The sequence below is a fragment of the Penicillium concentricum genome (assembly GCF_028827145.1).
Source record: "Penicillium concentricum strain IBT 3081 chromosome Unknown utg000001l_segment0_segment0, whole genome shotgun sequence".
Classification (NCBI taxonomy): Eukaryota; Fungi; Ascomycota; class Eurotiomycetes; order Eurotiales; family Aspergillaceae; genus Penicillium; species Penicillium concentricum.
In genome coordinates this window covers 6551814-6579788 of record NW_026622754.1, presented here as the reverse complement: position 1 = coordinate 6579788, position 27975 = coordinate 6551814, and the positions used below count along the sequence as shown (strand labels likewise).

The following is a 27975-nucleotide window of genomic DNA, read 5'->3' as shown; positions in this document are numbered from 1 at the left end:
AAAGATGGAATCAATAAGTGAAACAACGCCGGATACCTCCAAAGCCAACCACCTCTGTGTTTTGGTTCATGGGTATGCTACTTTCCCCTTACCAATGACGTATTGATAAGCCCGCTAATGCAACAAATCTTCATAGACTTTGGGGAAATCCTTCGCACCTTGATTATATCGCATCCGCGCTGAGAAAAAGATATGGCAGTGACCTCTACATCCTCTGCCCGAAAGCAAATAGCGGCAACTATACCTACGATGGAATCGAGTTGGGCGGAGAACGATTAGTGCACGAGGTCGAGGAGACACTTGAATCCCTAGCCGAGAAGGGACAAAAGATCACAAAAATAAGTGTGATTGGATATTCGCTTGGTGGTCTGCTCGCGCGCTATGCGATCGGCTTGCTCAATGCGCGGGGCTGGCTGGATAAGCTGGAACCCATGAACTTCACGACCTTTGCCACGCCACATGTTGGAGTGAGAGCCCCGCTGAAAGGGTACAAGGATCAGATTTTCAATGTTCTAGGGCCGAAGACGATCTCGGCATCTGGCCGCCAAATGTGGTTGGTCGATTCCTTCCGAGATACCGGGCGACCACTGCTCGGTGTTCTGGCTGATCCGGAGAGCATTTTCATAACTGGACTGAAGAAGTTCCGGCAGCGGAGTGTGTATGCGAATATCGTCAATGACCGCTCAGTTCTCTTCTACACATCTGGTCTCTCTAAAGTGGACCCATTCCGGGATCTGGAAGACCTGAATATCAACTACGTCGAGGGTTATGAAGATGTCATTATCGATCCCGACCTTCATGTGCTTCCTCCGGCGGAGAGAAAACCTGCAATTGCAGCAGCGCGATTCTGGAAGAAATTGAAATCGGCAACCATTTGGATACCTCTGTCACTCCTAATCATTGTTCTCGCGCCTCTGGCATGTACACTCTTCTTGATAAATGCCGGGATCCAAACATTCCGCAGCTCAAAGCGCATTCGTATGCATGAAGTTGGCGAAAATGGCGACCGCTTTGGAAGATACAGAGTGCCGGTTTTGATCCAAGACGTTCAGCATGCCGTGGAGCAGGCCTTTGAGAACGTCAATGCTATTCAAGAACCAGCTTATTTGTCCAACAGCGATACTGAGGTGTCTGACACGGCGCGTGAGAAGTCCACTAGATCGTCTGTCTCGAAGTCTGCTCGAAACGATGTCGATGCTGAGTCTGCATCGGCTAGACGTTCATCAACGACGGAGGTCTCGACACATTCCCCTAAGCTTGCTTTAACCCATGAACAATTTGGCATAATCGATTCCCTCAATGCTGTTGGAATTCGGAAATATCCTGTCCACATACAAAAGCACCACCACAGCCACGCAGCTATCATCGTCCGGGCCGAGAAGGATGGGTTCCGAGAGGGCAAGGTCGTGATGAAGCATTGGTTGGACAATGAGTTCGCGTTATGATTTCCTTATTAAACATAAAGCATTTCTCCAGCGTTAGAGCATGTATTTATAGTCTCAACACTCCACCCACTGATTCTCGGATTCTTTTATATGACCATAATGACAAGCAAATTCAAAGCTATACCGCAATCCCCGGAGAAACATCATAAGATACCCGACTGATCCCCTTTTGCCGACTGATCTTGCGAATAACAACAGACCCAACCAAGCTCGTCCTCGCAACATGAGTACCACCACAAGGATTGTGATCGAGCCCACCTATACTCGCAATTCGAGTACGACCATCATGGGAACGACCTTCTTCAGCACCCTCCCCATTCCCAGCTTGCACGACACCCTGCAGCCAGGAAATGAGGATGGGCAGATCCAGTCGTACAAGCTCATCGACCTTCTCCTGGATAACCGGCTTGTGCTCATTATACAGCAAACCCTCATACTCCATAGAAGCTTCCCTGGGGAAATGATTCGCCTTGACCTTTTTCTTATCCGGCATCAGAAGCTGCATGGCCAACCCAACGATGTGACCAGCTGTATGGAGCCGGGAATGGTAGTTGCGCTTTGAGTCATCGACCTTCTGCACGACAGGCTGGCCTGTGACGAAGGAAGAGGCCGCGTCTAGGAATTTTCCAAAATGCAAGAACCGTCCGTCGGGCGTCTTGCGTACCAGTGAGACTTCAAATATGGGATCTTGGTCTACTGGTCCAATTGCGCCGGTGTCGCTGGGCTGTCCGCCACCTTGTGCGTAAAAGATAGTCCGGTGCATGGTGATTGCATTATATTCTGCGGGCACATTTTTGGCTAAGATTCTTTCCTCTTCAGAGAGCGAAGGTATTGACTGGGAGGATAGAACTTCCGTGGTCAATGTCCGCAGCGTGGCATCATCAAGGTACACTGCCTCTGTTCTGGAGACCTGAGTTCGCGCATGAGTGATGGTATTTTGGGTTAAAACCAGGGGGTTCGTACCATTATTGTTACCTGGTGCTGCGTTTGCGCTAAGGAATATGCATATACTGTTTAGGGAGAGATTCTGTTTGTGATGGCTTTCCCTTCTGGTGGGTCATGTCGACCACAGGGCGGAGCGCCTCAATATTCAGGCTTCTAACATATCTCCTCGTGGATAACTACAAGTTAACTAACTCGTTATCGGTTGGCTATGAACATTTGAATCTACTGCAGGAGAAAAAAAAACAGACATCTAAACAGCATATCTGCGATCACTAAAAAGACTACACATGGCCGTCTACTCTTGTCATTAATCATTGTAGAATTCATTCAGTGGTTCCGGGTGCTGGAAGATATCTAACCCATATTGGAACTGTCTATGTAAAAAGAACCTGTGCCATGAATCGTAAAATGCAGAAGTTCAAGAGAACTGGGAATCATATCTGACAGGTCATTAAGAAAACGTAGGAATGGACTAGATTGGACGCGAAGCAGTCATGAGCGAAAGAAGATCACATCATAGTGAGATCTGCTTAATTGGGAACTTCTTGGCTTGTGTCAAAGTCGAGCTCGGAAACAGTTGTGCCCTTGGAGGTCTTTCGGTGCTCGCGTTCAATAGCAAATTTGACGGCATCAAAAACATTGTCGCATGTCTTCCGGGGTGGGTATCGTGGGACAGCACCATCCTGGTAGACTCCAGTCTTAACCAAGATCGAGAACCAGTCGTTTTCCGTGGTCTTGTTGAATTCATTTGTACCGCGGATGTCGGACTCCGGAGTATCGCCGATGAAGTATACAGTAGACGGAGACTTGTCGATTCCACACGAGTCCTTTCGCCACTTTTGTAGAAGTCGGGTGGCAAATTCATAGGTTCCGATTTGCGGCTTGCCGAAGGCGACGGTGTTGAGGTCTTTGCCTGTGAGAGCCGTGTAAACAGCCTCGAGGGAAGCGCGCAGCGCTCCCATTCCAAGACGTGAATGTTCATGCGATGTTGACCAAACCACATCTGTGTGCGAGAAGAAAACCGGTGGACCTTCGGTAAAGGTCTCCGACCGTGTATTCAACCAGCCGTCTTTGGTCATGAGGCAGTCCAAAATGATTTGCTGGTCGCCGGCCCAGTCGCGACTATCTGCAAAGACGAAGATCGCTTCGATGCGGACCTTGTCTAGATCGAGTAGTCGGGAATTACCGTGCTCCTCATCCGTCAACTTTCGGAACGGCGTAGTATCGTGTCTCGTCTTGATGATATCTCCGGGTGTGATAACATCCTTGAATCCGTATCCTTCAGCCACAACGCGGCATTTTTCACCCTCGCCACCAACTACCAGGACGGTGTGGTATCGCTCTGCCATGTCGCGCATGGGGGTATGGCCACAGATGAACTGACCAGGGTCGACGTTCAGGTCGAGTTGCCTGCTGAGATCGAGGCATCGCTCTTTCTCTGTCTTGCCGCCGCCGTTGGTCAAGAAAATATAAGGACTAGGATATTGTTAGATTCAAATTCTTCTATATTGGCAATAGTTACCCCTCACTCCGGGGTGAGGGGTTAAACATGAAATTCATGTCATGAAATAAGAATAACACATAGGTAAAACACTCACACTTTGCACCCATATTCGTTCTCACCGTTGATATACTTCATGGCATCAACGGCTGAAGGAATGGGCTCGCCACCCTTGATGAGAACGCCATCGATGTCGAAGGCTAGTGCAAAATCATCACTAGTAACCTGAGGAGGGTGTGGCATAGGTGTGTTGATTGGTGAGGTATCCGTTGATGAGACTTCTTCGTGCTTGGTCATGTCGGAGTTGAAGATAGGGTCAGAAGCAGAAGGCACCAAGTCCCTAGGGACAATAAGATTGGGGCCATAAAGATCGGCCCGAGCGGTGTCCAGGTCAAGTCGGACTCTTTGAAGTCCGTATCTATTATTATTTGTGGCCATTGTGATGAAGGGTGTGGGGCTTGCGGGTACGATGACGGTGATCGCTGCCTTGATGCGTATAATTACTTTGTCTCTTACAAACTGGACACAATAATTTTGATACTTGTGAGGTGCAGGCAGTTGCTTTGTGTAGGCTGCAGTATCAAAGCAGATAAAAGTGCAAATGGAATCGAAATGGTTTGGAGGGAGACCAAGAGCCATTAATATAGGCCCAAACGGAGTGGGTTTTTTTTGCATCATCGACCCTGTTACCCGCCCAAAATGGGGTTCCACACCTCAGGCTCAGGCCTCGTCATTCTGGGTCAAAAAGCAAGCCCAAAGCATCTGAAATCGAAAGGGATCATCCACGGCATATCCTTGGCGCATGGAACCCAGCGCATCGGGTTGGGGACGCTGATTTGATAAGAAGAGCGCTTTGAATCTAGAAAGTGGAGTTCTCGGGAGGTTGAAGTGTAGAGGGATTTCCGGTTTAATCACCAATGATGATGGCAGGAGTTGGCAGGAGTTGGTAGGATTTGACAGGACTGCTTCAAGCCTTTACAATATCCAAGTTACGAAGTAAAAAGCGCCTCTTCCGGAGTCGCGTCGAAAAGCGCGCAAGTATCCGCGACATCAGGGCCATTGACGTCATGAACCTGAACATCATTATCAGGAACATATATATATCAAAACCAGCAAATTAAGAACCAAGGATCTATGCCCTATCATAAAGATCATGATATAATCTATGAAGTGTAGGAATAATAGGGCCTAGACCAGACATGTTGGCGCATGCTGATACGACCTCGGGCCAACATGCAGCTTTAAGAGGAATGCTCTCGGAGCCACAACCAAAGGTAGTTTGGATAAGGTGTCCTATGAAAATTTCTTCATACACATAAAAAAAAAAAAGTAGTGGCCAAGAGCAGAAGCTGTGCAATGAACATTTTCATGCCCTAAACCCAGGTGAACTTATAGTATGCGGGATATCTGCCAGTCTTAGTCAGAGTGTCACGGTGCATGCATACCGTGAACTCTGTTAAAGGCCTTATCTGATCACAAGATCCTGCGCGCTGCAAGCTTGCGAGTATCCTTAGGCGATGTATTCAGTCCTTGATCAAGGGGTGAAAGCTAGACGGGACAGATTCTAGGGCTGGCGTTACACGCGGGTGTCTGCGGAAGGCCCGTGTGGTGAACCTTGCACCCGGGTGATTTGTATGAGAACGGAAGTTAGATTGTTGACTTTTGGCTTTGGTCTGGGCACAGTCTGTGGACCTGCATTGTTGAAGAGGAATGGTCACAATCACGATAGGCAGGCGAGTGTCGTTGGGTTAAGATGAGTGGACCTTGGATGGTTTTCACAACCAAGTTGAAACCCAATTTTCCTTTTTTCCTGACGAATGCCTTGTTGCCTAAGTAAGGTGTTGGAAGGGGCTGGAACGAAGTTCTTGACAAGGGGTCCCATGAAGACAGAAATAAGCGAAAGGGATCTTGACCCAGAGATATATCTGCCGACACATAAAGATCGACAGAATCTGGGGAAGAACCCTGTTGGCTTCTCCACTGGGCTGCTTTTGAGCTACGTTGTATAGTTCTTATCCTCCTGTCGATCTTATGCTATCTACACAATTAGTGGAAACTTCCACAGGACCAATCACATCTTCCTCTGGAATATATACAGGATTTGTTATAAATTAATTGGTTTGTAAGAGGACCGCTGAGACATTTAATTCATTCCCACACATGGAAGCATGTTATGCTGAAACTTGATATGGATACTCGCGTAAGACATAAGAGCTCTTATGCACCGAACCCCGTATTTCTTTTAAATAAAGCCCTCAAGCCGAGGCATCAGATCCAGACTCCTCCGCAAGATCATCCATAAGAACATCAAGATCAATTTCATCATCAACATCTGCCCAGTCATCAAAGAACACGTCCTCCTCCAAGTCGTTTTCGTCCCAAGGAGTTGCCAGTGGTTTGCGCGGATGGTAGAACATCCGGTGGTAAAAGGACAGGCATTCGCAAGAACAAATGTCGTATTTTGGCAGCTCAAGCGGGTAAGGAACGGAGACCATGGACAGCTCCACATTCAGCTCCGCAAACTTGCTTTTCCAGGTGTTGCCCTCCTGACATATCTCGGTGGCGCGGGGGTTCGTCTTGTCTTCATTGATTGATGGAAGGTGCTCTATAGTTTCGGGTACCTCGCAGGTAAAGCGACGCAGCTTTGCGAGTTTTTTATCTTTCACCATCTCATAGATAGCCGAAGGAAGCCATGACTTCACTTCATCATATCGTATCGTGAGACTCTCGAGATTCGGCGGCAGAATATCATCAACGGGATCCAGTTCCATGCATTCCCTCCCTGTAAGTGTGGCGAGGGTGGTTGTGAGATGCTTAAGGCGGACTAGTTCGCCGAAGTCTGTCTCCTCATCACCGCCCCAGTAAAGATCGTAATCCATGTATTCCAGGGAATCTTCATGTACGAGTGTCGAGTGAACGTAACATAGGGGTTCTCCGTCAGGGTCTACCATATCCTGTGACCTAGGACCTCTGAATGTGAACCGTTTCAAGGCTTTTGGATACTCGAGTGCTGTTTCGAGGTCCAACGGGTTTATAATGCAGTTCAAAAGAGTCAGTTCCTCCAGAGGCGACGACATGGTTATTACTGGAGGGCTAGACTGAGAAAGTTGGAATGTAGCACCAGTGACACAGAGTTTTCGTAAACCTGGATGACTGAATAGTGCTTCATTGAAAACTGGTAGGCATCTGCCGTCCATCTTGGGATTGTGCTCGTCATGATTATAGTCGCTTCCGATGTGACCTGATAAACATTAGATTTTCGATTCAGTGGAGAAGGTCAGTTATCAGACTCACAAACACGCAGAGCGGGCAACCCCGGCGGGTCTGAAAGAGAAGCGTGCACGAATAAAGTCTCCGCCGCCCCGTCTCGCATGTAGGTAAGCTCGCGATCTGGAGGACTGAACGACGATTCTCCTGAAGGCCCATATCCCAACTCTCGGTACTCTTTAACGCTCCCTGATCCAGAGGCAACCTTTCTTACCCATTGCAACATAGCATCATCTCTAGCATGGGTACTGGCCCACCGAGTAGAATCAAAGGGCCTGGGGTTTCTTCTTAAACTCAAGTTCTCCAGATTCGGCAAAGCCGCAGCCGCTTTGTAAAATTTGAGATGACGGTAGGACCAGAATTCTGACCCAGAATCCTGCTTGTGTCGAATCTCACGGATGAGTGGTGCTAACTCTGGACGCTTCTCTATGGTGAGAGCAAGGCGAGCACCGCTTTCTGAATTGAACAGGCGGACACGGTTGTAGAGTTTAGAGTTAATTCTTTCATAAAGAGTAGCACATGATTGAGCAAGTCGGCTCAGATGTTGGGCAGATTCTTCATCGTGTAGGTATTCGATGATGATATCCCAAAGCTCCAGAGGAAAGACCGGCAGTATTGTACATCTTTGGACGAACGTCTGCGTTGAAGCCATTGCCAACAGGAATGGATGAAGTCCGAATTAGATGGAAGATTGGGATGTAAAAGATGTTCAAATGTGATGGGTTTTCTACTCTTTTTGGCGGGACCCCAGGTTCTTATCTAAGCCCCGCCAATGCTCGAGGTACGCTCGACGCGTTTTCGCGTTTCTTAGCTTCTCTTTATCTTCTTTTTCGAACTGCTTTTTGAGGTGTGAAGAAATACAGAATTGAAGAAAGCTAAGATAGAAGCTATTAATATGAGCCAAATCTTTAATGCAGGTTAGCAAAATTTCTATACATATATTTTCATAAACAAAATTCAAAGCTCTCCACCCGTATCATAGGTAATATACAACAAAAGCAAATTCTCATAAATCCCACAGCCCCAAGAAAATGAATATATTAATCAACACGAAGAATCAAATCATCGCCCCTCCTTGACGGCGTCAAATTCCGACTAGTAGGAGAAATCCGATTCGACACAGCAGCGACTTTCTTCTTCGGACTATCAGGATAATGCATAACACCGGGATACATATCTGAAGGATACGGCAATTCCCCAGACGGCTCTCGGGATCTCGGCGGCGCGAGAGCGCGTCCACGTTCCAGCCACAAGTCATCTGGACAGTATGGTGCAATGACTTCGCTAGGCGGTCGTGGACTGTTGCGGATCTGGACACGTTTGATGTCATTCCCCCGTACGATCCGTGGCCTGGATACTATCTCCGAGCCTAGGGGGAGGGTTGTTGATGATGGGGCGGGGTAGGGTTGAGGCGCCTGTCGTCCTGGTGACAGGCTGCGGTTCTGAGTTTGGGTCTGGGTGGTGTTGACAGGGGCGGCGAGAAGGGTGTTTGGGTTGAAGGAATAGGCGGTTTGTGAGGTTTCGGAAATTCGGTTGGGTGCAGCGCTGCTGTCTGATGAGGAGGTTCTGAAGCCTGGGTTGGGATTGAATGGGGGTGCTAAGGTACTCGGGGCCCCGGATCTTCGTTTGAATGTCCCTGCTGGGAATCCATCTTTGAATGCGCGTGGATTAGATGGCAGTCCTGTGAGGTTCGGCCGGATCCCTAGCCTTGGGGAGTTATTTTGCACCATTCCTGCCGCCGCTTGTTGACTTTCGTCTTCTTCAAAGAGAGTAGCTCCACTAGGTGGCCGATGACTCCACTTCAGCGGCTTTGGGAATAGTCCAGCTGCAGGGTCTGGCAGTAGTCGTGCTACACTGTGCTGTGAAGATTGTGTCCGAGGCGAAGTTTCCCAGTCCGAGTCGGAGCTAAAGGCAAACCCTATCCGTTCTTGGTCTCTAGGTCCTTTGCTCTGACCCGAATGATATACCGTAGCGGATTGAGGCGTGTATCGTGATGGTGGTTGAGCGGTGGCTATTGAATGGAAAGTACCCGGTCGCTGTAACATTGTCTCACGGTCACTCGTTGGGCTGTATGAAGACCTTAAACCCAAACCGTTTGTTGGGAGTGGTGGCATCGGTTTCGAAAAGTCAGAAGGCTCAGACATGGCGCCTCCGATCTCAAAAATGTGTGGCGGTGCCTGTTCCCGGTGTTTTTGTCGCCATCTCTTGCAGCAGAAAAACACAGCAACGACGATGATAAAAGATCCCGCCACACCTGATGCTACTGACATTCCAATGACTGCCGCTGGAGTAATAGCATGGTCACCTTTCTTATTCGTATCTTCAGAAGAGTCACTGGAAATTTGTCCAGTAGAGGATGTTGGTTCCACTTGAGACCCTGAAGATGAAGAAGAATCATAGAATGTGATCTCGGATGTTTGACTAGAAGTAGTTGACGTCGGCGTCGGCGTCGATGCCAGTACTGGTGGCGATGTCGCTGTAGATGTTGCCACAGAGGCCTCAGAAGTGTATTCAGTTGTTGAAGTGGAGCCAGCTGATGTTGTTTCTATAGTGGTTTCTGCATCACTCGTTATCGTTGTACTCGTATCAGAAAAGATCGTTGCGGTAATGGTCTGGTGTGTTTTCGGAATAGCCTCAGATACCGAGTCGCATATGTGATAAGCCTTTGACTTTGCGGAGACCGTCTGCGAACATAAAGACAGAACGCAGCTCAAAGCCGCTTCCCCCAATGTCAAGCCACTCGTTGTCGTGGTGCGGCAAAGGCACTTGATATTGGACGGCGACTTGCATTCCATAGGTGTGTATTCGGACTTGATAAAGCTATCAACGCAGTCCTTAGCACAGTCTGGGACCATGTCATACAGTGCTGAGTTCGATGCATCGCTGGAGGTATCTTCGGCGGCAGAGCAGAGTGCGAGTAAGAGGAGGATCGCGCTGAGTATCCTGTGGATAGGAAAGAGGAGCATGCTGCGGTAGCTCTATACACGTTCACTGTGAGCGACAACCTGTCATGTATGTTTTTCCCATAGACCAACCTTGTATATTTTTGCATGGGAGTGATTACCCGCGAAAACTTGTATATGTGATTACCATAGTTGGTAGATGTGTCTGCGAATTGAATAGCAAATGGCGTGAAAGTATTGAAGCAAGAATCTAATGCTGGAAAGAAGGAGTAAATGCCAAACAAACACCCACAAGAGGAACTCCAGTCTAGTTAAAACAGTAAGTCAAAGCACGACGCCATTCTAGGCGCGAGGCAAAAGTGACCATGACGCCCATCGACCGTTGGGGTCAAGAATCTGCATTTCAACATCATTCTGAAACATAGTGCTTGAGGCTATGTATGTATAGGCGCTAGAGTGAAACAGCATGACATTAATAGTAAGCTCCCCCCACTAGAGACGAATCGCTGTAGTGGTAAAGCGCCATGTCAGGAGGGGGGCCTAGTAAGCGTCCCCGATACGCGCCGGGCCATCGAAAGCGCTTAGGCTGCAGAACGAGTTGTGGATGGCGCCAGGCTAAGTTTCAGATCCCTCAAATTTAGTGGATGATTGACTGTGACTTGTTTTGAGAAATTCAACGCTGTATTGTGATTGGTTTTGCTTTAGTGGCGGGTTTTCCTCCTGAAGATGGTATACCGACGATGATTTATCTGAGGGTTGCTAGAACTCATCGACTCGCTCAGAGATTGGGAAGCTCGATGATCCGGTGGGCCAAAACCATGTTCATCCCTAGCGTGTTACCTGTTTGGTATTTTTTTCGGGAGTTGCTGATGAGCTACCCTGGTATGCCCTCGGAACACTGTGATTGTACAACAGTCTACGGGGTAGTTGCACCCGCCTCATGCAACGCTTTGCACCAATCACTTGAGCTATTCAAATAGAGACGTGGCTGATGTCCACAAGGCTCATTGTATTAGGACCAAAATCTTGTTTGGTTTGCTCTTTTACCGGTTACGAGGGACTCTTAGGTACATGTAGGTAGGACTCCGTACATGTACCTAGGAACCAATCGATAGTGTCTTATCTATGCTTCCCTACAGTTACAAGGAACTTGGTGGTTTATAGTAAAAATCCCTTGGATCATAAAAGACTAGCCAACGGCGAGCATTGGTAAACACAAAGCCCCAGAGTCAGACCGTATGAGCTGGTATCATTCATAACGAAAAAGCAAAAACCCGCAGTATCGAGCAAGACAAAGGAAAAGAAGCAAAAAAAAAAAACATAACCATGCGACCACACAAAAGATTAGGGATTATGGACATCATGTCAGACTTATGTCGGACCCGATGCCAAGTGGTGGAGGCTGCATTAGGCTAGTCTCAACCGGACCTCCACGGAATCACGCTGACACCAGCGTGCAGGATATCGAATCGCACCGACCCTTACTCAAAGCGCAAGGCAAGAGAAAGGACTGATGTGAAATTTGTCGCAATGCATCGCTTTCCAAGGGGTATTAGTCTTGGAAGGTTGCGCGGGTGGGATGTGGGTATCTCTAGTATTTGAAGATAATGTAGCTGTAATATGGTCAGTAGCTGTCGCAAGGGGTTGGAAACTTTTCAGGTAAACACATACATGGCGTGGATGACACCAGGGATCCATCCCAGAATGGTCAATAAGATGTTGATCAGGAAATCAGCACCACATCCGCGCTCCAGGAAAACACCCAGAGGAGGCAGGATAATGGCAAAGATGATCTTGCAGATGTCACTGTCGACAATATTAGTACACTGGACAGATTTTCGCAAATGACATGGCAACCCGGCAACCCGGCGCCCCGGCGACCTGAGAGGAGATGCGATGATGGGGTGATGGGGGTGATGGAATGACAGGTTGACAGGGTGGAAGCTATGACTAGAAGAGATAACTTACGAAGCGGTGAAAGGCATTTTGGGTAGATTTGATGGAAATGTTAACGGTGAGAAATGGGAATGGAAGTGGTGGGAGGGAAGTCTTAAAAGGGGACCTGACCTGAGCTTTGGGTCATTACATCATGGACCGCCACCTGTGGCTCGTGAGAAAAAAAATACATACTCTAGACCGTTTTGTAAACAAAATCAAGGCACCAACAGGGCTGCAAATGTGGCTTAGTCTATGACCGAAAGGCGTTATTGTTTTAATTTTGTATCTTTTGTGTCTTATTTTAATTTTAACTTGGTAATCACTACTTCATTCGGAGTACAATTGTAGACCTGTCCAAGGTTGTCAAGATAATGATCTTCTGTGCTGGCGGCTGTGACTCCCCAATGTTCTCTCACCTATCCCGTTCATTCTTTTGCTTGCTGCCTGGAGCTTGGCGCTGGGAATTAGCCTGCATTTTCTAAATTTTTTTTTCCCTTTTCTGTTTTCTATATTTATACTCCGTATATGTTGTACAGTATGGAAGTACTTCATGTACATATTAGGTATGCGCCCATGCTGCAGCCTAAGTCTCATGACGGTGACGATCTCTACAAATACCGTCACTTCTTAACTTTGGTGGGAATCTTTACTGGTTAGGTCCGCCAAGTACTTACTGGACAGTGTGTGGCGCTAAAAGCCAGCTCGCCAGCCCTATGGCCCTTGCCCCCCACCTGCCAAGGCGACTGGTATCGGCATGTGGTTGACCCCTTATGACTTCACTGAAACAGGAAAGTGGCTGGAGACCATTACTGAAGAGGTAAACTTCGAGGGACCAACGTACTCACATTCTATACCAAATTTGGAAGGAAAATTGCTACATATATTGTACTCCGTAGTCAACAGATCAAGTCGGGTTTACACATCATTTTCCAGCCAAAATCAATATCGTGCAACAAGGAGTTCCACTGCGGGACGTCTAGATCTGGCGAGCCACAAACTCCGACTAAAGCTGTTGCCAGCCTTCCCCAATGTTGACGGTCAGATTCCACGCTCATTGGTCATTGACGGTTCGTTGGGTCCACCAGTCGATGGATGTATTCAACCTTGTTCCGCGAGTCGCTACTCCGTAGGGGGTACAAATGGTTCCTTATTTCCTGCAAGGCATACACCCAGTGGACTTCGTGTACGGGCCGCTTTGATAGTTTTGATAGCAGCGTTTGCATGTTCTTCTAAACCCGCTGGACCGGTGATCCAGATTCCCCTTTCGACTTTTCTAGCGTCTTGTAAGCGGCAAGCACCTTGGCCTTTCGAGCCTCGGAGTCTAGTGCATTGGGATTGAATAAAACATCCGTCGCCAGGACAAGCGCTGTGAGAAAGATGTGCTGCACGACTGTCCAGAATCGCGCGGGATACCCTCCTGCCTGGCCAATGTCCATTACGCATCTCAGCTCCAAGATTTGCCACGCCTTCAATATTGCAGGGTCAATGGAACCAGCACAGCCATATGTGGAGGCTGAAATGGAGATATGCTGGTTATAGTTGCGTTATATTCCTCGTATATTTGGTGATCTCTATACGGAGTACAGTAAAAACAGATGTTCCGCTCCGCGACTGACCCACTATCCTCCGCAATGACTTCCGCGTTTTCCTAATTGGACCAGCTTTAATTTTGATATCTCAATGTCATTGAGATTCAAAAAGATGAGGGTGACCCTCAATTCCGGACGCCAGCAGCTTCTAGGCTCACGCAAAGTCCCAGGAAGCCTCTGCCGTGCAAATAGATGGTACGCGACACAAAACCTGGCCAAGGGTGGGCGGCCTTTTGCATACACATGGCTCACGAAGACAGCAGAAGAGACAGTGAGCAAAATTACTCTTTCTGCTCTCTTGGTATTCAAGCTAAACAATAAAAGTCCCCAGATGATATTTTGTCCAGGCTTCCTTCAGGGCCTGTGAGCCCATCAGCTGCGTCCGCTTCTGTTCCTCTCCTCCTCGTTACCCCAAGCTTCGCCCACTGGCTTGATTCTTCTAGCCCCTTCTTGTCGCAATTTCTCAGTCGCCTGTACGGAAACTCCTCCGGGGGTGATACTCTTTATGTCGTTGCAGCTGTGGTTGACACACTCCCAAATACTAAATCCGAAAGCCCAAATTCAAGCGAGTCCGAAGGCCTGTCGCTTCTGGCAGTAGGACAATCAGGTGTCCAGGCAAAGGCTGCACCGCCCCGTCTCATTCGAAGCTCTGCCAGCGAAGAAACAAATCTCTTGTTTTCATTCCAAACCAAAGTGATTGGTCAAACCAGCAAGGGACCTGCCCACGAGATTGGATTGCGCCTAGCGAACACTATATTCGTCAATGGGAGAGAAACAACAATCTTTGGTACACGCTGGCTTTGGGATAAAGCCTCAAACGGATATTCTTTGGACAGTTCGATCAATCTCACAAGCTGCATGTTTACGGCAACTTCCCAGGCCGTAGATACCGCATTGGAATTGCCATTGCATCAAGTCACTGAACGACGAAGAGTCATGACTAGCATGGGGAATATTTTACGGCAACTGGCAAAATCAACGGATGCGACGTCGACGGACACAATACCTGCTTCGTCGGAGCTCGAGAAGGAGCTTCCCCGCTATATCGCAGAACATAATATCGTTGACCAGCGTGTATCTGTATGGGCGCTTGTTGAGAAACCTGACTTGGAGGTGGCCGATTCAGGTTCATCTACCCAGGATCGCTTGATCCAATCTCTGCATCAAGGTGGGAAACTGCACCGTGTCATGAGTGGTGGAGGTGGATGGGGAAAGAAGCAAGGCCTTCTTTCGCTGGATCCCGAAGTCAGCTTCTCGGGGACTGCCAATCGAGACGATCTTGTCGCATTGAGTCAAGTTTTCGATCCTGATACCGCACAGTTGGACACACTCCCTTCTATTGATGAGGGAATTACTGTAGATGATCTGTCTCTACTTTCACAGGTTGCTACCGCAGGTGATTATATTCAGTTCTTTGTGTCGGTACAACCGACTGGGGCACAGGGCAAAATTTTGAGCAATCATGACTCGCAGGAAGAGCCTGTCAGCTATCACTTTGGAATGGTAGCTGATTCGATGGAATTTGAGACTCATGAAACGGACGAGGACAGCAATGGGATTATTTCTCTGCCTCATACCTTTGGAGCATTGTCCGAGAAGGCGATTGCCTACTCCCAACCCATCAAAGGAGAGATGGTATCAGAGTCGTGCACAAAGCTGAATATTCCAGGATGTCGAGTTATTCTCGAAACTGTATAAACAAAATGATTCATGTACAATAATGCAATACATAACCAACTAAATAAACCACAGCTGAATCTCTACATGTCACATATGCTGTAGTCATTACCTGTCCGGGTGGATATGCCAAGACATTACACGTGACCCAGAGAGGCCAGCATGTTTGCCGTCGACCTCCAAGCCTCTGGACTCTCCATCCTCCCCGACCGCATCCAACTGAGCTTGCCGACCTCGGGTGTTTTTATTCATTCTCAAAGCTCAAACTACTTCACGAGAACCTTGTCGGGTCGTCTTTCATCAAAATGGCCACCGAACTTTGGTAAGTCGTCAGCCTGACCTCCAGCCCCTGGGTGCTTCACAGCTTCCAATCAACACCTCACCTTGCTATTGAGCCCGCCATTCTTCGGAATTTATGGATCAGCCTTGCTAACATTTGGATTTTGACAGCCCCGTCTATGCGGTGAGTCTTACTAGATGCTAGATCCCAACACTCGAGCACGACTAAGCCAATCGCCCGTGTCTCGGCCCCTCCGCGTCATCCACCTGCTCACAATGCATCGAAATGATAACTAATCTTTCTTCCTTTAGCCCTTCTTCGGTGCGCTGGGCTGCACATCCGCTATCGTTTTCACCTGCTTCGGTGCCGCATATGGAACTGCTAAGGCCGGTGTCGGAGTTTGCTCCATGGCCGTCCTCCGCCCCGACCTGATCGTTAAGAGTACGTCGATCTCAACAAGAGCTCTGCCAATCTGGCAATGAGATATCCCTAGCCTCGTGCAAAAAAATATGGCAACAATTTGCTGACCAGGTTTCTAGACATTGTCCCCATCGTCATGGCGGGTATCATTGGTATCTACGGTCTTGTCGTGTCGGTCCTAGTCGCCAACGACCTCACCCAGAAGCTTCCTCTCTACACTGGTTTCATCCAGCTCGGTGCCGGTCTGTCTGTCGGTCTGGCCGGTCTGGCTGCGGGGTAAGTTTGCGACACGAAGTGTCCCCCATTGTTCTAGAACCTTGTTCCTAACCCGGATTGCAGTTTCGCTATTGGTATTGTTGGTGACGCGGGTGTTCGTGGAACGGCTCAACAGCCTAGACTATATGTCGGAATGATTCTGATTCTCATTTTCGCTGAAGTTTTGGGTAAGTTGTGGCTCCTCTCCATACCAATATGTATAATCGCATCTAACCAGTGCCCCTCGCCTCGCAGGTCTGTACGGGTTGATTGTTGCTCTTCTCATGAACTCCCGCTCGAAAGGATCCTGCTAAACGAAAGCCCTCCGCCGCATTCCGAGAATCGAACCTCGAATCGCCCCATGGACTGCAACCACGCGATTCTTGGTTCATTCCTGGATGTGCATTCTCAACATTTCCCCGACGCAAATCAATATGCCTCTTCGGCCGGGGAATCTGACATGATAAAGTTGGTGCGGATGCAGTATTGGATGATATCGGAAAATGATAAATCGATTTCAGCCTATTTGAGAATGAAGATTCGATGACGGAGTGGATGTAGAATCGGACTGTTCAAGCATTCGTCTTGACTCGGTGGACAGGTGCGGGTAGGTAGATATTGGATTTTTTTTTGGCTTTACATTGCATGAAACGCGCTGGACTCTGTACTTTATATGAAATTCGCTGATCCGGGACTTGAGTCTCCGCCCTCTCTCCCATTATGGTGGTTAGGCAGGATCTTTTGTAAGGAGTTTCTTGTTTCTTTACTTCTTGTCCTTTGTCTTCCTTGTGGACATTCATTTCTTCTATCTCGGTATTGCTTAATTCTTTTGATCAGGTGGCTTTCGTCACCTAGTGTTTGGTCTGGTAGAACAGTAAATCTCTATTTGTGCATTCAGCCTCACGGTATTGTTACTCATAGACCAATTCTTGAGGTATAGATCTCCCCAGGTATTATAATATTGTGGGCAAGCTTGCAAGAGATGATCTCAAATCGAGATATACCCTGCTCTATTGCTACCTACGTAGTCATATTGACTGAGATAAAACAGACACTCGGGTCCGAGAAAGCAGCACCTAGGTAGCGCCGTAATAGAAACCGAGTAATCAAGATCTATTGGATTATCCGCAATGTATGGGGAGAGATAATGCCCACATAACACAGAAGCCAAATACTGCATTTACTTCTGCGCAAGTACAGCAGTTCGCAGCAAAAAGACCAAGGGAGAAGAGGTATGTGTGGATATTTGGCCGAGTATAGGTGAAAGAGAATAGGTAGGGGAGAACGAGAAAGTAATAAGAAAAATGTATGAAAACAAGGATATATGCCCTGAACTCTCACAAGACTAGACTCGACCCAAAATGCACAGGCGCAGGCAAGATGCAACTGAAAAAGAACGAACAAAAGTAAACCAGAAAACCCCAAGTATCAGTCTACTTGTCGAGTTTCCGTCTCAGGGTACGCGTTCTCTTCATCAGCTTCTTGAACTTGTGCTTCTTCATCTTGGCCTTACGCCGTCTCATGGTGCTAATGGCATGCATGGTGTGGTTGTTGCGCAGACGTTCCATGTATGTCATACCTGGGGCGGAATCAGAGGGCGCCTCGATGGAGATCTCGTCGCGCATATCAGATGGGTCCTCCATCTCTCCGCTGCGAACAAAAGGTCCCGTGTGCGCCTCGTAGGTCTTGCGGCCGTCAGCGTGGCGAGCCTCGCGGATAGTCAGGACGGTCGAGTAGGTCTGGTACTCGTTGTCGATCTGAGCATCGGTGGACTCGGCAGTCTCGGCAGCAAATGTGTCCATGGGGACGGGCGGGGGAGGAGGCTGGAATGGGCGAAGACGACGGGTGTATTCCTCCACGGACATCTTTGCGTCGGGGCTATCCAACATACGGAGTTCACCGTCCTGTTCGCTAAAGCTTCGGAACTGGTCTTCGGACTCTGACATGCCCTGAGGGCCAGTTTCCATCGACTGTACGGCCGAGGAAAGAGTGAAGATGACGTCCTCCGGCTCGTTCTTCAGCGGCCGCTTTGACGAGAAGATCGCTTCGAAGGCATCGGAGGTCGAGGTCGGGGGCACGGTGGTCGTCACCGAGATTGGCCGGTGGATGGAGAAGAACGATGCTACATGGACATCTAGCAGCGGGCAAAGAAAAGAAAAGTCAGCTTCGGGTTATTTCTTTGGGGAGACAACCTCTCATTCAGAGCTGGCTGGGGTTTGAGCACTAACCATGTGGCTGTCGGTGCTGTGTCGAGGGAACACTTGGGAGGTTGGAAAATGCGGCATGCTGGCTAGACTTTGAAGATCCGTTTCGGGCAGAGCTGTCCTTCCCCCGACGGCGGTTAGCCTTGCTCTTTTCGCTAGATGAGTTGACTCCCTTTGCCGGAGCAGAGGTGTCCATTCGTCGGGAGCCATCGCTAGGCGGGACGGGCGGTTTGGAGGATGAGGAGGAATACCGGCGTTGGTGCAGAGGTCGGGTTGCGCCGAGCAAGCTGCTAGTAAGATTTTGACCCGAGCGAGTTATCCCGGGAAGCGACATGGGAGTCCATGCCGCCCGGCGTAAAGATGTTGACAACATGGTTGGCAAATAACCCAGTCACTGAGGAGGTGAATGAGTCTGAATTGGAGGCGAAATCAGTCGGCCCGGAACTCGGGTCACTGATCATGCGGATGTTATGTAATATTTGTGCCTGAGGCGTAAAGCCTACGACCCTTAATGGGAAAAAACCCCTTGGCCATTTTACTCTGTCGAGTCATCTGGTTGATTTTTGGATTCTAGCGTTCTATGCAGTGTAGCCCTCCAAGGGTGGAGAAATATTTCATCTCGTGTGATCTACATCTACATCGAAGAATTCGATGGTAAGCTGCCTGACTTGACATCTAATAACTACGTTGAAATTGGAGTTCGAAGAGTGAAAAAAAAGTGCCCATAAAGGAGCAGGATATCGAGTTCATTCAGAAATGAGATATAGTAAATAAAGACACAGAATGATTGTGATAATACAGAGCAGTCGTTAGTAAACACAGCTGCAAAGACAAACAAATGGTATCACTCTGCATTAAACCAAAAAAAGGAAGAAAAAGGGGAGTGGCAACGACACAGTCGGTAAACCGAAGCATGGGCATTAGTTGGCGAAATCGGATAGGCTTTTGGATGCAACGTGATAAACCCAATGATGTGAGCAGAGAGCAAACAACCTCTCAATCAAGACGCCTCGTTAAAAAGAAAAGAAAAGAAAAGAAAATGAGATATGGCAATGATCACGAAGGAGTGAACGAATAGTAGCCGCCCTGGAATGCAACCGGAAAATAACTGGTAGGCTGAAGAGCTTGAGAAATAGAAAATGAAGAGAAAAAAAAGAAAATCATCGTCACAGACAGACGGTCATGGGGAATGCCTCGGGAATTTGAGGGCCTCTACCTTATAGTATTAAGGTATGCAGATTCTTCTGAATTATCATGTCCTGTACTGAATCCATAGTCGCCTTGAGTAGTGTTGTATCGGTTGCGTTAGTGTAATGGATGTAGATTTCGCGGTCTGGGATGCGGTTGATGCCACGGAATCGGTCTGCAAAGTACTGTGCCGAGGCATCGTAGTCGGTGTCAGAGCCGGTATAATCTGGGAAGTGTTTCGAGATAGAGGAGATGGCGAGTTTTCCTTTGAACAGATCAATCTTGTTGAGGAATAGAATAATCGGTTTGCGCTTGAACCATTCGCCGTTGACTAGTGATTCAAATAACATCATGGCCTCGTGCATTTGATTCTGTGAAATATGATTAGTGATGCAAGCGAGAACATTGGGAAAATCGTGCTTACAGCATTCTGATCTTCAACCAGACATTGGTCATATCCAGATAAGGCGACCATGAACAACAGACACTGGACACCCTCGAAGCAATGGATCCATTTCTTCCGCTCTGACCGCTGTCCTCCAACATCCATCATGCGGAAGTTCATCTGTCCGAGCTCAAACAGAGTTTCCGTAATACCCGTTGTGCGAAGTCGAGCCTGCAACATGTCCTGGTTATCAGGGAGCCAGCCTTGAGTGAATATGCGATCGAGGGATTCATAGAAACTGAGTTTCGTTAGCCTAGACTCATATAACGCACCGCCAATTCCACTTACTAGTGCAAGTTGTCATGGAGAGCAAATTCATGCCCCCGTGCAACGGCCTTCTGAACGCCTTCATCCTTCCACATCGCCCTCATGGCATCGCGCACCTCGAGATCGGAGAAAGCTTCATCGGACCCTACATCTGGGTCCGTATTGTCTAATAGGTCCGCAAATGGCTTTCAACTCTCGTTAGCTGATGTCGGTCTCTTGAGGATAACGGTGGGTGGTACCTTGGTCTTTTCCTCGTTCTCGAAATCGATCTCCTCGGCATTCATGATATCCAACAAGACCTTGAACGCAATGACGATATTCGAGTAGATTATGGCGCGGGTTTGGTGGCGCTCTTCCTCAGGGAATCCTCGGCTGTGAATGATTCGCATCTGCTTGATAATGGTGGACTTGCCGGACTCTCCCGCTCCTGAGCATTCTATTAGCAACGCGACACTAAAGCAAGCCGACAATCAGCGACCGGGAATCACACACCTAATAGCAGAATCTTGATGGTCCGGTCCAGCGTTTTCTTGTCATTCTTGATATTCCTATCAATGCGCGCATTGCGCTGGAAAGCCTCCTTATCGGCCTCCTCGGGCTTCGAAACTAAGCACCCCATGGTTTACGTCCGGTAACGACGAACTACCTAGCGCGATGGTGGTTAGCAACGGTTCATTGCAAGTTGAACTGGCGAAACAAGAGACTCGAGGCATCAGCGACGTGTGTTCAATCTGAGTCAGGGATGCGATTGGATTGCGCCACATGGGAGTCCAGTCGAAGTTCAGAGACAGACTCGACTAGACTCCACCTGACACGACAGGTAAACCGCGCAAGGTGATAGATATGCCTACCTTTCAAAAAGAACAAAAATCCTCCCTTGTATTGTGCCAAAGTTCAACCTAACGTCAAATGACTGGTGTGCGACGTGATAGGCAGAAGCTTGAAAGGTTCCGTTCCCCACACCTATCGACCACGTTCCGTTGCGAATTGGGCGGTTGTATTTCCAATTGGACCAGGTTATCCTCCGAGACAGGCGCCGAATCCGTGTGAGCGACACAGCGTCAGCCTGCCGAAGGCCAAATAAGCTTGAAGGGGGGAAGACGTTGGCGGTGACGGGGGGAAGCGTTCAAAATATGGGCTTTTCCCTGACAAAAGGACGATTCGGGAGTTGAGAGCCGAGTTCTCCGGAGGGGAGAGAGAGAGAGAGGGGGCGAAGAAATGGAATTCAAGGCCGGTCGTACATATCTCCCGTCCCACGAGTCCACAAGCGGGGAGATAAAATGGAGAGGTGATCACTGTATACTTATTTCGGTATCTTTGACTTTGGTGTCAATACTTGAGTATCTTCAAGTATTCACACTCTTTGGAATGGAATTATATGTTCTCCCTTATCATTTCACTCTATTCTTCTCTTTATATTTTTTTTTCTTCTTATTTTTCTTTTGTATTTCAATACAAAGGCTTTACTTCGTCCGTACTTCGTACAAATCTTCACTTTGTTCCTAGGGGGGCCACTAGGCCGATCCACCATTGGGGGCGCTTGACCCCTGTCTACACTTTGTACAAGTTAGAACCTATCGAAACTGCGAACAGATGCAGCAGTTTCTTCTATTGTCATTGTTCTATTGCATTTTGCTGATATCATATCTTTCACAGTCTTGCAGGAGACAAAAGGAGAGAGAAAAAAAAACCTAGAGATCCATCGAATGGCACTATTGAAAGTGCTTCGGGTACACCCACGCGTTGATCCAATCAGCAGGATTTCAGGGACAATCCAATTGTTTTTTGGATAATTTATTTTTTTCGAAAGAAGAAAATGGCATGGAGCCATATACAACATACAACATTTCGATATAGGTACGCAATACGAAAAAGGGCACAGTATGTAATGTACTCCGTAACGGTGCATTTGCCAAGCAAATGCGGAATGCAAAGCTCCAAGGATCGACACGAAGGTGCTGAAACCTGCATGGACGTGCCAGTGGCCAATGTAAGGGCTGTTCTGAAACGTTGGCGGATTCCTGTCCCGATTTAACAGTCTGCTTGGATCACCATGGGCATCTTGCTCTTCTTCTCTACGGTACTTCCACAGAGGTGTCTGCTCCGTCCACTGGAGTTCCCCTGAGATCCCGGTTCGTCAAACCGTCCAGCAACATCCACAATCACAGCTCTACCGAGGTTTAGACGGTCCTAAGGCTAACACCGGGATTACAGCACTTAGGGGTTCCACACAAACCAATCAGAGAGCTCGAATTCAACATTCGCTTACTTTCACGTTATCGGGGGAAATTCCCAAGGGCTCCAAGAAGTAACAGATGTTCGGTGGACCGTGGCTGTCATTTCCCTTCGCCCCCACAACACGCACACAATTTCTACCGTGTTTGAGCCGCAGGTGAAGCTGCGAAGTCCTTTGTACGGAGTTGGATTCGAATATTACTGAAGAATTGCGAGATGACAAGCTGTACTTGATTCCAGGTCTCCAACGTATACAACCTCGCAATACTCTCCAAAGAGTCTGAAACAAAGACCAATTGCCCCATTCTACCGGTTCGCAGTCCCCAGTTTCAAGATATGATTTTCATTAATTGCGGGCAATCTCACCGTGCCGTCGTGCTACTAAGGCAGGGGGGTGATCCTTTTAGGACTAGTCAAATGCACCTGTGGGGATCGATTAGCCTCCCCAAAAGTCACCTCACATTGGACCGGAATCCAGAGAATATACTCCGTACTTTGTATGGAATGAATCCGGATCAACCTGGACCAGCCTAGTTCCCATCGATCTTAGAACGAAAATTCTCCGTGGCCCGATATAGTAGAAGATTTGCCATATCCAAGAGCGATCGAGGCTATCCTTATGATACATCGGTGGGCCGACCTTTACCTGATTACCCATGTATGTAAAAGGGGAGGGTCTCATGCTCAACTGGGGTTCTGCCTCCACATGCAACTTCCGAGAAATTACCCACGTGTGGATTGTCTTTTTGGTGCTCGGAAGGCCTACCCGAAGTATCAATTTTCATACATATCCTTTCTGTTTATGCATAATGGGTGCTCCACTGGTATGAAGTATCATGAACTGACAAATCTTCATACGGAAACTCTAAGCCTTACAAATCACTACAATATATGTTAAGTCAAACTGGCCTACCCCAAATGCCTTAAATAGTATTGTATCCATTATAGATCGCGTTTATCTCAAAATCTTGCAATATTATTCAGGACAAAGGAGGAATCCATGTAAACAGGATTTAGGTTCGCCAAAGCCAGACGCCACACATAAGAAATCCAAAGTAAACCGATATGTCGCAAATGGGACTTTCGAAAGACCATCTAATATTAGCCTCCCATTAATCCATATGGGAACTCGCCGGTACGGAGTATAAAAGTTAATGGTAAATCCGCCAACGGCCAAACTATCCAGGGGCGTCGAGTGGGACTGGAGTAATTTAAACATTGTCGATCAGCATTTGACAGTAGTAGGTACAGTTTCCGCTTTTTCAATGCCTGAGCGTGAGTCGTTCGGGAATAGCTCCGGCTGATATACCTAGTCCAGCATAGTACATATTCGTCAAATCAGTTAATATGGGAGACGCTACGGAGTTTTCGTTCGGGGATTTTCTTCGAGTGTAAAAGGAGCAAATAATAAATGAAACATGGAGAACTATAAGCGGTTTTTAGTGGCCGTTTTGATGGGTCTATCTTTAGACCAGGGTCCCCCAGGATAGTGAGGACGGGAGTATATACTCCCAAAGGGGATTAGATAAATTGATGGCGGCGCGGTTTCCGCCAGCAATTAAACGGTATTCTTGCACGAAGTAAAGCAGCAATGAATTAGATAAGCTCAGCTCGAGCAATAGATGTGAAGCTTTCACACTGAAAGATATCAGAGAGTTAGGCATTCAGCTGTATACTGTGGAGTATCGACCATGCAAGATTTCTCTTTACATTAATCTTATTGTGATACTAAAAAGATCCATATATACCATGAATCGCTATATGGACTAGGAGATGAATGGTTTGATGTGGTGCCATGAACTCTCTTTGCCGGGAGTGTTGGTGACGTCACCGAATAGTTTCAGACAGAAACTCCATCTCGCAGAACCGAGTCTTATATTCTCCGCTCAAAATTGACAATGGGTTACATACAGAAAAGAGCGCTAGTGGTCATCTTCCCCGGGTTCAACATCCTCGATGTGAGTGGTCCGGTTTCAGTGCTCTACAACTCGGACTTCTCCGTGAGCTATGCCGCCAAGGATGAGCTCACAACATCTCAAGAGAACGTGACAGTTAAGAGAGACATATCACTTGCTGACGCCAAACTCCAACTGTCCGACTATGAAATATTGATCGTTCCTGGCTCACGACCAAACCATATCCTACCACATGTGGAACCCGAGCAGGGGCAGCTATCGGAGCTTGTCGAATTTATCAGCAGTTTTGCATCACATATGGACCAAGAGAACGTGCGGCAACATACCATCTTGGCCGTCTGCATCGGATCCTACTTGTTAGCTTTTGCAGGTGTGCTTGATGGCCTCACTGCAACCACACACCGTCTTGCTCTCCCTGGGCTACGAGACGCAGTCCAACGTTATGTGGACCATACTACGGGTGCAGAAGGGACTCGAATCGTTCCCGAAGATCCCTCGGAACTGGTTCACTATCTGGATGCTGGCCGGAGCCGGTTTGGAGTCAGAATCATCACGACGGGCGCTATGCTCAATGGCATCGATGCCACATTGCATTTTGTCAGTCTCAGTTCGAGTCGATCAATTGCAGTCGAGGTTGGGGAGCTTATTGGGCATAGGTGGAAGGATCTATAGATGTGAAGCTTGCGGCACAAGGAGAGCCATAGGGTTAGGTATATATTTGCAGAACTAGTCTTTTTCATGTGCTCTTTGTATTCTGGTGATGTGATTATTGTGGAGTATCGCATGATGTTATTTGCAAACAATTTGAAATATAAACCTACCACATAGAGTTGAACCTCCATTGGGCGGGTCATGTGGCTTTCTAATACAAACAGCTACAAACGCTCCTATTGATTCCACGATTTCTCCAATATCAGCATGTCATACTCACAGAGTATAGTACCATCCTGTCATGCCCTCAATCTGACCATTTGTCTCTCGGGCCTTTTTGTTTGTTTTCCAAAAGTGAAAGTCCATCATTAGCGTTAAGCTTATGCTAACGATTGTAATACCAAATGTCACCCAAATACCCGTAGTATAATGTGGACTTTCATCAGACTTGAAGGCGACGCTCGCAATGATACCCCCAAGGCCTCCGCCAATCAGACAGGTTGCTGATGCGACTCCACGCTTCGAGTGTGAAGTAATGTTGTTTGCTTGGAATGCGAGCACACCGGGGATACAAAACTGCAGGAATCCCACTCCTGGAGTAAAACGTTAGGTATATCACCTTTCGTTCTGAAAATATTGAGAGCTCACCCATGAATATCCCAAAGTATCTTGCCCCACTTGCACCACCATAAGCTGTGATCAACATCCCCACTGCTGTCAGAAGTTGATGGATAACAATCACCGGCCCGCGGATTTGATATTTGTCGGTAAACCAGCCACCTAAATATGTAAAGATTGCAGCAATAATGTAAGGCGGGGCACTGAGAAGCTGACTCTGCGTGCTGCTGAAGCCCATGCCCATGAGGATGACTGTCTTAAAGTAGCTGTATGCATATCCGGGCAGGGTGGAGGCCATGAGGTTGAATGCCCAGACATACAACTTCCAGTCTTTAAGATGATAAAGAACCCGTTCCATGTTAATTGGATCCTCTTCCGCATCTCCACTGTCGTTGTTGATGCGAGCGATGATGAATTCTTTTTCCTCCGGTTCGAGAAACGTATCTGCTTGAGTTGGAAAATCGATGATGATGAACCAGCCAAGTAAACAGATACTACTGGTAATGGCACCCTCGACGATAAAAATCCCTAGAGAATTACAGTCAGCTGTTACTATTCCCATGGCACGGGGTTGAACAACTTACAGCGCCATCCATTCAGACCGTAGCTCCCATCTAGTAGGGTCAAGGCATATGCAAAAATTGCAGCGAAGGCGTTCAGTACAACCGAAACCAGCCAGAAACTGGCCAGTCTTTTGCCCACCTCAAATCGCGTGTACCAACATGTAATTAGATAGGTGCAACCTGTATAGTTAGTAACAGTTAACCTGGAGACACAGTCCATTTTATTATACCTGGAAGAAATCCGGCTTCCATTGCACCTAAAAAAGTTTGACGGGTCAGTAAAGTAGAATGGAAAAGGAGGACCTCTCTTTACCTAACAGAACTCGACAAGCTACCATTGTAGTCCAACTTTTAGTGAAACCCATGCCGATCAAGATCACTCCAAAGCTAAATCCAAGAAAGGCCAGCCAGTTTGCTGCACCGGCTCTAGGAAGGATGAGATTCTGCCGAGGTTAGTTTCATTCATTATCAATAATTCCTGGTTGATGTGCGCGGACATACGCTAGGTATTTCGAATATACTAAGTGAGATACAAAGTCAGAAAATCTTTGCCTCCAAAACACTTCCAAGTAATATCAGAGAGCTTACATATATGCCACAAAAAACACCATAACGACGATGGTATACCTGTTGCCGATATCAAGTCCAAGATCCTCCTCCATCCCTGCTACAAATGCAAGACCAAGGTTCGTCCTATCGATAAGTGATATGGAATACATGATTCCGAGAATTGGGAGAAGTCGGAGGTCAACACGTCGACTAGTCCAAATATTAGAGTTGACTTGTTGACCATGTTGGATGTAGAGAGAACACACATGACCCTTTTCTGATGTGCCTCGTCAATACCATACACAGGGGATTCATTGCCAGAATTGCGATGTGCCAGCTCTTGTTCCTCAAGATGGGTAACCTCCAAGTCCTCTTTCTTCATAGATTCATCATCTGGGGGGCTGGTCGAAATCGATGCCATTGTCGCTAACTGATGTGTTTCTTAATATTTCAACAAAGCGAGAAGCTACAGATGTGAAGAAGTGAATTGAGAATAAATATATAGAGAGTACTTTGGCACTTCCTCCTAAGAGAATCTTAACCGAGCTTATTCAACATAGTAACAGCAATACCCTCGGAACAAAATGGGCCATTGAAGAATCCAGGGAACTACCAAGATTACCCCTCAGCTTCGCGCTTGATGCCAAGTAGAGGAGAACATGAAAAGCCGGGGAAGTCTTGGTTTAACTTGGCATTGTGGGCGGATAGCCTATCATGTACATGGATCTCAGAGATATCTGAAGCAAAAAGATGATGTGGAGGATTGTACTATCAAAACCCCGCACAGTGCCTGAATCTAAAGAGGCTATAGTGAGCAAGTAGCCTTTATCTTGAACATAGCTTGCCAAAGAGAAAGCAAGCTCAAGTAACATCGATTAGTTTAGTCATGGCCTCCTAAGTATGCAGTCAAATGGCACCTACAACTACTAATTAGGCTGCACATTCCTATCTCTGGATAAGTGTAAGGAAACTATCAACATTGCCAAGCTAGGTTGATAATTTGTAGAAAGGATAGTGTAGAAATAGAGATATATCATCTACTGGACGATTCTAGTGGTCTCATGTCAAGGCTTCCGACATCTCATAGTCCCTTCATACCACTCCTTTTCAGATTCTTTT

The 27975-nt window shown here is 47.6% G+C and overlaps 13 protein-coding genes across 13 annotated transcripts; 4 read left to right on the top strand and 9 right to left on the bottom strand.

The window, feature by feature from the left end:
- Positions 1 to 4: 4 nt before the first annotated feature.
- Positions 5 to 1445, top strand: N7517_002529 (lipase ROG1 family protein; the record flags this gene model as incomplete). The annotated part of the gene is made up of 2 exons (XM_056720259.1): positions 5 to 72; positions 137 to 1445. 2 exons carry the CDS (start codon positions 5 to 7, stop codon positions 1443 to 1445), a joined length of 1377 nt encoding a protein of 458 aa, XP_056584394.1.
- Positions 1446 to 1563: 118 nt separating this feature from the next.
- N7517_002528 (Translation elongation/initiation factor/Ribosomal beta-barrel) lies at positions 1564 to 2411 on the bottom strand (the record flags this gene model as incomplete). The annotated part of the gene is made up of 2 exons (XM_056720258.1): positions 1564 to 2355; positions 2409 to 2411. 2 exons carry the CDS (start codon positions 2409 to 2411, stop codon positions 1564 to 1566), a joined length of 795 nt encoding a protein of 264 aa, XP_056584393.1.
- A 509-nt stretch (positions 2412 to 2920) lies between these two features.
- On the bottom strand, positions 2921 to 4329 carry N7517_002527 (phosphatidyl synthase; the record flags this gene model as incomplete). Its single annotated transcript, XM_056720257.1, has 2 exons — positions 2921 to 3866; positions 3989 to 4329. 2 exons carry the CDS (start codon positions 4327 to 4329, stop codon positions 2921 to 2923), a joined length of 1287 nt encoding a protein of 428 aa, XP_056584392.1.
- A 1817-nt stretch (positions 4330 to 6146) lies between these two features.
- On the bottom strand, positions 6147 to 7810 carry N7517_002526 (uncharacterized protein; the record flags this gene model as incomplete). Its single annotated transcript, XM_056720256.1, has 2 exons — positions 6147 to 7132; positions 7186 to 7810. 2 exons carry the CDS (start codon positions 7808 to 7810, stop codon positions 6147 to 6149), a joined length of 1611 nt encoding a protein of 536 aa, XP_056584391.1.
- A 388-nt stretch (positions 7811 to 8198) lies between these two features.
- Positions 8199 to 10124, bottom strand: N7517_002525 (uncharacterized protein; the record flags this gene model as incomplete). The annotated part of the gene is made up of 1 exon (XM_056720255.1): positions 8199 to 10124. The coding sequence occupies one exon, from the start codon at positions 10122 to 10124 to the stop codon at positions 8199 to 8201; it is 1926 nt and encodes a 641-aa protein (XP_056584390.1).
- Positions 10125 to 11633: 1509 nt separating this feature from the next.
- On the bottom strand, positions 11634 to 12087 carry N7517_002524 (YqaE/Pmp3 family membrane protein). Its single transcript, XM_056720254.1, has 3 exons — positions 12030 to 12087; positions 11733 to 11867; positions 11634 to 11674 (listed from the first exon to the last, which is right to left on the bottom strand). The coding sequence occupies exons 1-3, from the start codon at positions 12044 to 12046 to the stop codon at positions 11653 to 11655; spliced, it is 174 nt and encodes a 57-aa protein (XP_056584389.1). The 5' UTR covers positions 12047 to 12087; the 3' UTR covers positions 11634 to 11652.
- Positions 12088 to 13228: 1141 nt separating this feature from the next.
- Positions 13229 to 13435, bottom strand: N7517_002523 (uncharacterized protein; the record flags this gene model as incomplete). The annotated part of the gene is made up of 1 exon (XM_056720253.1): positions 13229 to 13435. One exon carries the CDS (start codon positions 13433 to 13435, stop codon positions 13229 to 13231), a length of 207 nt encoding a protein of 68 aa, XP_056584388.1.
- A 265-nt stretch (positions 13436 to 13700) lies between these two features.
- N7517_002522 (uncharacterized protein) lies at positions 13701 to 15286 on the top strand (the record flags this gene model as incomplete). Its single annotated transcript, XM_056720252.1, has 2 exons — positions 13701 to 13783; positions 13936 to 15286. The coding sequence occupies 2 exons, from the start codon at positions 13701 to 13703 to the stop codon at positions 15284 to 15286; spliced, it is 1434 nt and encodes a 477-aa protein (XP_056584387.1).
- Positions 15287 to 15570: 284 nt separating this feature from the next.
- Positions 15571 to 16534, top strand: N7517_002521 (H(+)-transporting V0 sector ATPase subunit c; the record flags this gene model as incomplete). The annotated part of the gene is made up of 6 exons (XM_056720251.1): positions 15571 to 15587; positions 15716 to 15728; positions 15857 to 15986; positions 16085 to 16241; positions 16305 to 16408; positions 16476 to 16534. 6 exons carry the CDS (start codon positions 15571 to 15573, stop codon positions 16532 to 16534), a joined length of 480 nt encoding a protein of 159 aa, XP_056584386.1.
- Positions 16535 to 17653: 1119 nt separating this feature from the next.
- On the bottom strand, positions 17654 to 18797 carry N7517_002520 (mitochondrial 37S ribosomal protein mS38; the record flags this gene model as incomplete). The annotated part of the gene is made up of 2 exons (XM_056720250.1): positions 17654 to 18354; positions 18449 to 18797. The coding sequence occupies 2 exons, from the start codon at positions 18795 to 18797 to the stop codon at positions 17654 to 17656; spliced, it is 1050 nt and encodes a 349-aa protein (XP_056584385.1).
- Positions 18798 to 19641: 844 nt separating this feature from the next.
- On the bottom strand, positions 19642 to 20943 carry N7517_002519 (guanine nucleotide-binding protein subunit alpha; the record flags this gene model as incomplete). The annotated part of the gene is made up of 5 exons (XM_056720249.1): positions 19642 to 19983; positions 20037 to 20295; positions 20346 to 20509; positions 20564 to 20751; positions 20817 to 20943. 5 exons carry the CDS (start codon positions 20941 to 20943, stop codon positions 19642 to 19644), a joined length of 1080 nt encoding a protein of 359 aa, XP_056584384.1.
- Positions 20944 to 24457: 3514 nt separating this feature from the next.
- On the top strand, positions 24458 to 25147 carry N7517_002518 (DJ-1 domain InhA-type; the record flags this gene model as incomplete). Its single annotated transcript, XM_056720248.1, has 1 exon — positions 24458 to 25147. The coding sequence occupies one exon, from the start codon at positions 24458 to 24460 to the stop codon at positions 25145 to 25147; it is 690 nt and encodes a 229-aa protein (XP_056584383.1).
- Positions 25148 to 25402: 255 nt separating this feature from the next.
- N7517_002517 (Major facilitator superfamily domain general substrate transporter) lies at positions 25403 to 27277 on the bottom strand (the record flags this gene model as incomplete). Its single annotated transcript, XM_056720247.1, has 8 exons — positions 25403 to 25719; positions 25775 to 26272; positions 26329 to 26487; positions 26538 to 26564; positions 26621 to 26750; positions 26809 to 26827; positions 26896 to 27066; positions 27123 to 27277. The coding sequence occupies 8 exons, from the start codon at positions 27275 to 27277 to the stop codon at positions 25403 to 25405; spliced, it is 1476 nt and encodes a 491-aa protein (XP_056584382.1).
- Between the last annotated feature and the right edge of the window lie 698 nt (positions 27278 to 27975).